Raw genomic sequence first — 10,544 nt, forward strand, 5'->3', positions numbered from 1 at the left:
ATCTCATTTCCTCCCACGTGAAACATCAAACCACATTTACTTCATTTTTATCCACCACATTAAAACAAAGTGACACCTTGCCTTTTTTCCACTATTAATACCTAATCTAATTAATTACATGCAAGGTGTCAACTTTGCACCAATAATTTGTCATTTTTGTCTTGACATGCTCCATAATTGATGACTCATCCAATCTTTATGGCCCGTATAGTGGGTCCTATGTGCAAATCGATGGTGGTCCGGTCTTTGGGCAATTTTACAACTTTCCGCTATCGTAGAGTTCATCACCCCGATTGTCGAAAGCGGCTCACTTGTCGCGTTCGAGTCCCCGGTTCAAGAGGTAGGAGCTTGAAAAGTTTGATGCTTAAATGCGGTTGGAAGAATTCATATACATGTTGTTCCTCGTGCTTTATTGTAGGTTTAAACCATATTTCCATGTTTACTGCGAATACCTGCAAAAGTATGAAAATATATTTATTTCATGATTATTAAACACACACTTAACCAAATTTATATGTCTCAACGGGGTTTCATAATACACTTTTGGGTACTTATCAGGGTCCTAGAATGGCAGTGTAAAACAACTTGACATCGATCACACTGAAGCGTGTTGAAGTTTTGACCATGTCCTCTTTTTCTCCAATGGAGACTGGTAGGATGACGTCTCCAATGGCATCTGTGCGATCTCCGTTGAACCCATAGAGCGGTGCATTTGATTCTATCATCATCGAGTCTAGCAAGTACATGTCCTTGTATGTTTGATAGAAAAGTATGTCGCAAGAGCTACCTGGATCGATGAGGACTCTTCTGACTGTCCACCCATTGATTTTGACGTGTACTACCAGGGCATCATTGTGGGGTAGGCACATCTTGTCTAGATCGTCCTCCGTGAATGTTATGGAGGTCGTTGACTGAGAGCTGGTAGGAGTGATGACTTCAGCTTTGTGGGAGAGGTGGTAGATTTCTTGTAGCGCTTATCCGTGCACGCTTTTTCCCGACGATGTTTAAAGTCATTAGAGGTGTCTGTAATCATGTTGATTACTTTTTCCTCGTCGTGGTCGAAGGAGTGATGTCTCTTGTTGTGCCTCAACCGACCTGGAGATTTAGATCGTCGGACTGTTCTACTCCTTACGTTGTTGGCGCGTGTCGTTTGTGTGGCTCCCCCGCGCCGTGGCGTTTGGCATCCAGTTTATGCTTGAGGTCACCTTCTGGCAGGAACTCTTTCAATTTGCCCTCCTCGAGGCTTGTCATTCATTGGTGTCATGGTGGTGGAGCTTGTGAAAATGGCAGTATGGACATTCTGGTATGGCGATCACCTTGTTGATGTTGGGTTTGAAGTATGGTGTTGTATATATCTTCTCCAGGATCTGGCTCGGCATCCTGGAGAAGTTGGAGAATTCCATTTTTATGTAAAAGGGCTTGTGGAAGCTGGATCCCTTGTTGTTGTTGTTGTTCTTCTGCTGCCCAAATAGTGTTTGTTTTCTTTGGGTTCACCAAACGCCATCTACTGCGAAACTTTGCCCCTCAGACCGGGCCAACCACTCTTCGTACTTGATGTACTTGTCAATTCTGTGATACAGGTCGTCTAAGCGTTCTGGTTTGTTACGCATCAGAGATCATGCTAGGTCGGAGTCATCCAGGAGAGCGTTGGTGAATGCAAAAATTGCAAAGCTATCCTTTAAGCCTGGCTCCATTGAGAGGAGCTCCTTTTTGAAACGTTCTAGGAAAACGTGGATCGTCTCGCCATGTGCTTGCTCTAGTTGAAATAAGGAGTTCAGGTCGGCTTGCTTCTTTCTATTGTGGACGAACTCTGTTGCGAACGTCTCAGCTAGCTTGTCGAAGTTGCTGATTGAGTCAGGAGTAAGCGTGTATAACCATTCTAAAGCTTCGTCCTTCAAGCTGGCTGGAAAGAGCTTGCACTTCTCGTGTCGTTACTCGGGTATCGTAGAGTGTGAAGTTTGGCTTAAACGAGCTACATCTTTGCTGGACACGAGCTACCGCCGTCTGGTAAGGAACTTTGGTTGGATGAACTCTGAAGGAGGTTGCTTGTCCCTGATTTCAGTTGTGAATGGTGACGCCTTGTACGTCTGGAGTATCTTCTGAGCGATCTGGATCGCGCTTGTCTTGTCGTTCGACTTCTCCAACCTTTGTGCAAAGTCTTTTAACCTTTGATTGGTGGTGGTGGTGAGGGATGTGACGACATTGTTCTTCACTGTGTCTGGAGTGTCATTGTTGGCGTTAGAGGTGGCTTGCTCGCGCATCGTTTGGTTTTCTTGTTGTAACATGATGAAGGCCTCCTTGAGCGTCTTCATATGATCTGCTAACATCTAAAGTGAGGGGTCCATGGTGGTTTTTCTAACCAGCTTCGTGGGGTTGAGAAAAGAGTGTGTGTTATTTTCTTAAGGAAATGAACCGGCAGACGGCACCAATGTAGAGGTTTGATGTTTTAGGGGACAACGACCTGATGATTTGTTTGATAGGGAATGGTTGCACTCTTCTTGAGATAAGAGTTGCCTTCGTATCAAGTTTCTTGGGGTAAACTTAAATCAAGCCTTATATAGTTCATCTCTCTCTACTTATAGATGTTTGAGCTGACTTTTCTTATTTGTTTTAGGCCGTTATGAAGTGTAGATCCACCTTGTGTGCTATCTTGATGATTCGTTATTATTCTGATGTTACAAAGTAAATGTCTCCTTGATTGTTGCGTTGACTGAGCTCCAGGATTGCGATAGTTGATTTGCTTCCATAAATGGTTGTGACTGATGCTGGGGACGATCTGGGTTTAGGTCGTTGGTACGTTCTGATGGATAGGTACGAACTGATGGATTAGTACAACCTAGTGTGTGGACACGTGTACTATAGTCGTAACCGAGTAATTACCATCAATACTACATGAATCACATACTAAATACAGAACATTGTAAACATTTTACAACCCATTAGTTGGGCTTTAAAATTTACAAAGATTTTGCTTCCACTTCGAAATTTTACGTAGTTTTATAACAATCTGCATTCTTTTAAAGTATTTCAGTGGAGGGAACACGTGATTTAATAAAAATTCTTAAGGGAATATGTTATTCTGCAGAGAAATCAAGTAAATACTGCAAAGTGCAAACCCATGAATCAACTATGAGTGATTGACAAATTCAAACATTGCTATCTCAAATAGTCAAATATAAGGAGAAAACTGGGAGTACTATTCAAAGAGTTCTCAGTGTGAAAGCATAGTGAATATATCATCTAACCCCCTCAATACAATCAATCAACTAACCGACGACGTCGAAACTTTATTGATGTAACTATATATGTACACCTGCAAATTACCTCATCATGATCCTAAACTCTTCAAAACTAAGCACACCATCGCCATTCAAGTCAAAAGTACGAATAATACTTTGGGTTATATTGACATACCCCCCCACCAGTAGTTGCAATTAGGATTACCCCCCCAAAATAATTGAAATTAGGATTTCCCCCCCCAACTTGACAGTCAATAGGAGTCAACCAACAGTTTCCGTCAGTTGACTGGTCAAAGATCATGAATTGTCCTAAATACCCTTTTTCTGTGGAAATTACGAAATTAGCTATTGACACTGTTTAAATCTGGTTTCTCTGATTAGCGCCTAAACAAACCAATTACTTAATAGTGTTTGCACAGTAGCATTTACTGTGGCAGATGTTGTCGACCTCTCTTTGACACGCCAAGCCATTTTAGTTGAAGTGTCCTTCTTGTGTGTGTGTCTACTATTTTCTCAGAATAGAGATCGTGACTTTCAACAATGGAAACGTAAGTGTTGCAGTTACCTCTTAATTAACTTCAAGAATTACTGTGAAAATGTGGACTGTGGATCCTTTAAAATTTTGACTGTAAAGCGGCATGAAGATGTGGATGATTAATTTGTGGGTATTTGGCATATTGGATATCTGTTTCAGTGTTAGTTCCATTCTACTATTTAATATCTGATTGTTTATGTCCATTGGTAGTTTTACGGAATGCATAAAAATCCCGCCCTCTTTTGTGATATTTTGGTGCTCTTAATTTTCTTCACACAGTCGTCGTCTCGCATTACTCACAGAGAACTCTGAGCATTTCGTTTCAAACTCAGGTCTCACTGTTATGCAGTTTGTTGTGTATTTTCTTGAGTACATTGACCAAAGATCGTCTCAAACATACAAAATATTGCCATGTCCTGTCAAGTGAGTTTATTTGTTTGTTATTATACTATATCAAGTGGTCTGTTGAAGATGAAATTTTCAGGATTTTGTTTCCAAATATCCTGAGCTTGTTGGTTAGTCTACATTTCTAGTTTATATGAATATGTACCTTAATTCCCTCCCCTCCACCCCTGAGTTAATCCGAATTTCTGACATAAATTTCTCATTTGCAGGTTGTAACGATTAATGGCCAAAGGATTATGGGGAGCCTTATTATGTTCGCTTGCAAGGAAATAGAATCGAATCTTTGAAGGTCTGATCAAGTTTGCTTATTGGCAAATGAAAGGGTGTCAAATTGTTCTTCTAAGAGCTATGGAGTCAAGGGGTGAGAACAAACACAAGATTGTAAATTCTGTTTGATTTTTGCGCTGAATTTTTAAATTAGCACTGCAATCAACAACTGAATTCATATAATTCTGTACGCAAACCAAACTCAAAATTTGCATTTATCGACTCTGATAGCCTCATTAGTTGTTCGAAAAGATAGATATCTATTAATCACATTCACAAATTTTGTTTATCTATCCTGACATCCGGTGCAACATAGACTTTACAGTTCATATTACTCTAGTGCTACATAATACTTTGGAGTATGGCAAAAGTTGAATAGATTTTTGGATAGAGATGAGTATTGGTTGTGAACTAATCCACGGGCAGTAGCAAAAATATAGATACTTCAGTGGCAGTAGCCAAGAAATGGATACTCTAGTGGTTCATGTGGATCATTTGTACCCACATTTTTTGGCACAAGTTTACAAGAGTGTTGTCCTTTCCCTGAAAACAAATCTAGGGTTTGAAGATCTAGAAACTCAATGGCACAGAAAGCAATCATGACCTTTTTCAAGAAGAAAACTTCACCAAAAGGTAGTAGTTAATGGAGCCACACTCATTTCACTCGATCTGTTCTTAGGGTTTTTGAAAATTTGAGTGTGATCTGAAATGGGTTTCCATTTTTCTTGCAGAGGCGTAAATGGAAATGTCAGTTGCAACTAATGGAAATGTCAGAGAAACCAGATTTGAACAGTGTCTAATATCGATTTTGGGCTTTGAGTCGTGGGCTTTAAACAATGTCAATGGCTAATTTCGTAATTTCCACAGAAAAAGGGTATTTAGGACAATTCATGATCCTTGACCAGTCAACTGACGGAAACTGTTGGTTGACTCCTATTGACTGTCAAGTTGGGGGGGAAATCCTAATTTCAATTATTTTGGGGGATAATCCTAATTGCAACTACTGGTGGGGGTATGTCAATATAACCCTAATACTTTTACACTCTTCAATCGTTTCTTGACTCACCGAAGCTCCACCCAACATCCGACTCAAACTTCGTTGGTGTTATACACCCTAACCTTCCATTTCATACATTCCAAATGCTTCTCTCAAATCCTTTTCTGCTCTTCCTCTCCATTTGATTCCATTAACTTTGTAAAATCATCGAAACATAATAACCCATCGCCATCAATCCAATGACTTCATTGCGATTCTTCAAATTCAAATTCTCCACCCAATTTGTTCTCACACAACTTTGTAACTCACCGGTGATATTTTTCCATCACCATCTTCATCAAAATATCGAAAAACTCTCTCGTTTTCATTGCACTCGCGGCGTTAGGATCTATTGACGATTAATGCGTGTTGCATTTGGATCGGGGCGAGAGTGTGTCTTTGTGCAATGGGACCGGCCGTAATTGTCGTAGATTCGACTTCCTGAGATAACTTTCTCTTAAGTTTGCTAAATCGATTGAGAAGAACTTCGAGCTAGTGATCGAAGTCCGCTTCAAGAAATTGGAGAAGGGGGCTCATTTGCGCTTTCATTTGTTTTGAAGAAATGTTTGATAAAGAGTTAGGGTCGCTTTGTTTTTCGAGAGCTATGAATGCCAATGTTTGAATCTTTGAATGGCTCATCCTCTCGAATGCTAAATGTCGATTCTTTGAATTCTAAAACATGTTTGTTTTTTCTAGAATAACCCGGCTCAAGTTTGAATATAAATCATTCGGACAATTTTACTCATGCTATCTATTTTAAACACTAACTTGATTTCTTGTTAAACAAAATATATATTATATTTGAGGAGAAGAGATGGATTATCGAAAAAAAATAAATAATAAATAAATTTATTTAAAATATGCTTTCACAAATATATTTTAACGGTTTATTTTCATATTTTGTTTATTTTCAGAATATATATATATATATATATATATCTATTTTTAACAAAGTGGATATCATTCACCCAAAAAAATGAAAAAACCCGTGACGCCAACATCAAATTTTGAAGAACCTATTTTGAAGCCATAAAAGTCAAGGTAGGAAAGTAGATGGGTTCTTGAGATTGGGTTCCTAAGAAAGGGCAAGAAGGGACTTTCTTGTTTCAAGTATTAGAATTCAAAGATTCGGAAAAATTTTGGTCTTTGAATCTTTGCTAAAAAGTACCAATGAATGCTTAAACTACTTAAAAAAAAACAAACAAGTTTTGAGCCTCCTCAATGCTTAAAACTTAAGTTTAAGAAAGTTCGAATCTTTGAATTCAAAAAAACAAACAACCCCTTAGTCTTTTCGGATAAAACCCCACACCTATGGCCAAGAAGCGACCCAAACTCAACGGGTGGTTAAGTAGGGGACAATATCGGTACTAAGTTATCCTATGGGCATGAAGGCCCGAGGTCAGGCTGTGCCAAGACCTATCATTGATGATCAAAGCATTTTATTCATACGTATCAATTAGAAAGAAATTATTAAAATGTAAGTCTGTTAGATACGGAATGAGACTAACATTAAGCAGTTAGAAAAATATAGGTGTAATCTATTGATGACTGATATTTTAAAGCAAACTCACAAAAGAAGAGGTAAATCTGCCAAAAGTTTACCAAATATTGTACTGTTTTGGCATACCAACTCGTCTAAAAGTTTACGCAGATTCTCATTAAAATTATATAACGCATATTTAATTGAAAAACTTATGGATATTATTCAATAAAGATAATGAGATGTTGGAACTTGGAAGACATCTCAGCGACGATCCCTTATCGAATACTGGATCGGAAGGACTAACAAGATTTAGATGTGAGAATGTTGGAACATCTATGAAGGGATGGTGGACTGTCTAAGTAGAGCATAAACATCCATAAGAACAAAGCTAAATAATGAATTTGTAGGTGAAATTGACGAGGTCAAATGCTTTACTTCATTAACAGATGACAAATACATGTGGTTGCAAAAGGTGTTATTTCACTATCAGAAAGCAAAGTAATAGAAAGATTTTCAAGTGTTGTATGTTCCGTTAATGGGGGCAGAAGTGGCATTATTGAGGCCGACTAATAATGGTTTTGACCAAGCGTAGTAAGGAACATATTAAGTCTAATGGAAAACATAGAAATGTAGGTTGAGATTACATAGAAAATGTTCGTAAAATCCACATTATTTCCGAAGAGAATACTGGCCATCATTCCATTATAACAACAATAGGGCTCCTGACGGTGCGCCTCCTGCCCTCATCAACCCACATTAGGGAACCATAAGAAACTTCCCCTTTATTTTGGCCACTATAACTTATAGTTATGGAAAAGCTCTGTTTCTCAAATTTTTCCTTAAAGACCAGTGTAGTGGGACTGATGGTCACCGAGGACCCTGTAGGGGCTATGATTCTAGGCTTGTAAGCTGATGCACCATCCCCAACATTAGTGACCGTCCTTCGAAATTCTTGACTGGTCGATGTTGTGTTACTAAAGAAAAGAAATGAAAGAAGGGTAATTAAGATCTGACGATGGGTTCGAGCAACTGTAGTTGGATGATCTAGTAATGGTAATGATCTGCTCCCGCGTATAGTTCATGGAACAAAGAAGATTCACGTAGTCTTGCGCAGCTGCATCATAAATTAGTCCAGGGTCGAGGGCCCTGTTAGGATTAACTTGGCCAGAACCCATAGCAAGAGGAGTAGCAGGTTTCAAATCATACCCATTATCTCGAATTGGATTTAGTGTGTTATCCCACGGATCAGCTGTAGTCATCATTGCAGATCGAATAGCAGCAGGACTCCACTCTGGGTGTGCCGCCTTTAAGAGTGCAGCCACACCTGATGAATGAGGACATGCCATGGATGTCCCAGAGATTATATTGTAGTCACTCGACAAGAGTAATCCAGAGCCTATTTTGGCAGCGGGAACATTCGGTGCCCATGCTGCCAACACTCTTGATCCAGGTGCCATTAAATCTGGCTTCAAAATTCCTGGATAACTTGGAGAAGGACCTCTTGAAGTGTACACAGCAACTGCTGGTGCGGGCTTCGTTCCCAGGAGGGTCTGTTGGAATATCATTGACACTGTTGAGCTTGGACTTGATTTTGCATAGTTAATCACTGCAGAAGCATGGCTTGGATCAATCATAACTACTGGAGAAGAAAAGTGAGCTACGTCAATGGAAAATGAGTCGTTCGACAAAATTATAGCTCCAGAGATTTTTGACACAGATATCTGTCTCATCTGCCGGAAGATACTCCCGTTGCCCTTGCATATTACAATCCCATAGGTATTCTCCGACAATAAAGCAGATGAGTCGCATGCTAGAAGGGTCTCATTATATATTAGTGGCATGTTCTCAATCAATGCACTCTGGGGGAACAAGGAATAACCAACAATGGTTAAACCATTGCCAAGAGTCACAGTTCCAGCAAACAGACGATCTATAGTGCTTGCTCCAGAAGTCAACAGCCATGGAACTCCATTGTGAAGGGTTCCTAGTTCTGGACCATCATTCCCAGCTGAAGAAGAAAACAATATACCTTTCTCCATGGCTGCAAAGGATGCTATGGCTATTGGATCCTGGTACAATGTGACCCCGTCCAAACCCATTGAAATGGAAATCACATCAACACCATCAGCAATTGCTTGATCAATACCAGCAAGAATATCAGAAGCATAGCCTCCTTCATCCCAAAGAACCTTGTACATGGCCACCCTTGCACGAGGGGCAACTCCTCGTGCAGTACCCTCAGCATAACCAAAGAATGACACACCTTCAACATAGTTCCCAGCAGCAGTGGATGAAGTGTGTGTTCCATGTCCTTCTGTGTCCCTTTGTAGAGTTCATGCTGATATTGACATTTGGATTGGCAGAAATCAGTCCCTTGTTGAAGTAGCGGGCACCAATGAGCTTCTTATTGCACAGGGAGGAATCAAACTGAACACCTGGTTCGCATAATCCTTTCCACCTAGCGGGGATCTCGCCCATACCATCATCTTTGAAGCTATCACTTTCTGGCCACACACCAGTGTCGATAACACCGACTATAACATCTTCTCCATAGTGTGATGCTGGCCAGAGCCCAGTGACATTATTGAGCGAGAGGAACTCAAGGGTGTGTGTTGTATCATGCTTGACAATCCTATCTGGGTACGCAGAGATGAAACCGTGTGACTGTTGCAAGGTCTGCAGTTCATCTAGAGATAGAACGACGCTAAAACCATGAATAGCATTATCATACGAGTATAGAACCCGAGATACTGATCTAACTACGGCGGATACAGTTGGACCAGCATCCGTTAGTGAACTGAGTATGGCTGAGTACCAATCTTGATGGCTAGCAAAAGTCTCAGGCATGACAGACTTGTCCATGTGGACAATGTACGTGGATCTCTCCCCTAGTGTGTGTCCAAGGAGGAGAGTAAAGAGGAGCCATGCATAAAGGAGTGAATAGGAGGATGTCACAATTCTAACATCCATCTCCCCTTGCTGTTCAAGACTTTTCCCTTGATTGCTATGTACCTAGGTCCTGATTATATATATATTTCGAACAGATAACAATAGTATTTCCCCAGCCGGCCTCTATACTTAATTGTCTTAAAAGAGGCTAATAAGGCCACCATCTTCTTTGATATCCTCTGATTCCAATGTTTTCCAATAGTTTGTCTCATACTGATTGATGCTTACTACTAAGGGAACACACACTAAAATTGTAGAGCTAAATTCCTCTGGATGGTCCATATCCATGACTCACCATGACACAACAATAACTGGAGATAGTATAGAGGACACAAAGCATAAGGATTATATGAAGTCAGGTTTTAGTGAAATTGAAGACCCAGGTTACCAATCTTAAGATCGAAGGTCCTGATTCTTTGAGCATAACTTTTAAGCATCTGGCATCTGTTTATTAGCCGGCAGTGATGAACAGAAAAGAATAAGAAGAAGAATACACAAATTCTGATGTAGATCCCAAACCATGGATGAAATTACAATAGGATATGTAAATATTATTTTTTTTGGTAGGCAATAGTAAGTATGTAGAGAAAATTCTGTTTCTCACGGTCGAAAGGCAGCTCCAGAGTGGCT

General features: G+C 40.0%; 2 protein-coding genes across 2 annotated transcripts; both read right to left on the bottom strand.

Annotated features, from left to right (window-relative positions):
* Positions 1–3,267: 3,267 nt before the first annotated feature.
* LOC147521451 (putative calcium-binding protein CML19) lies at positions 3,268–5,775 on the bottom strand. Its single transcript, XM_086565738.1, has 3 exons — positions 5,753–5,775; positions 5,603–5,686; positions 3,268–3,393 (listed from the first exon to the last, which is right to left on the bottom strand). Exons 1-3 carry the CDS (start codon positions 5,773–5,775, stop codon positions 3,321–3,323), a joined length of 180 nt encoding a protein of 59 aa, XP_086421864.1. The 3' UTR covers positions 3,268–3,320.
* Positions 5,776–7,378: 1,603 nt separating this feature from the next.
* Positions 7,379–9,968, bottom strand: LOC147521452 (subtilisin-like protease SBT3). The gene is given in 3 exon segments (XM_086567728.1): positions 7,379–7,950; positions 7,952–9,292; positions 9,294–9,968. Coding segments are annotated over 3 exon segments (2,274 nt in total). The 5' UTR covers positions 9,936–9,968; the 3' UTR covers positions 7,379–7,659.
* Between the last annotated feature and the right edge of the window lie 576 nt (positions 9,969–10,544).

This window comes from Coptis chinensis, chromosome 1 (genome assembly GCF_015680905.1).
Source record: "Coptis chinensis isolate HL-2020 chromosome 1, ASM1568090v1, whole genome shotgun sequence".
NCBI classification, from domain to species: Eukaryota; Viridiplantae; Streptophyta; class Magnoliopsida; order Ranunculales; family Ranunculaceae; genus Coptis; species Coptis chinensis.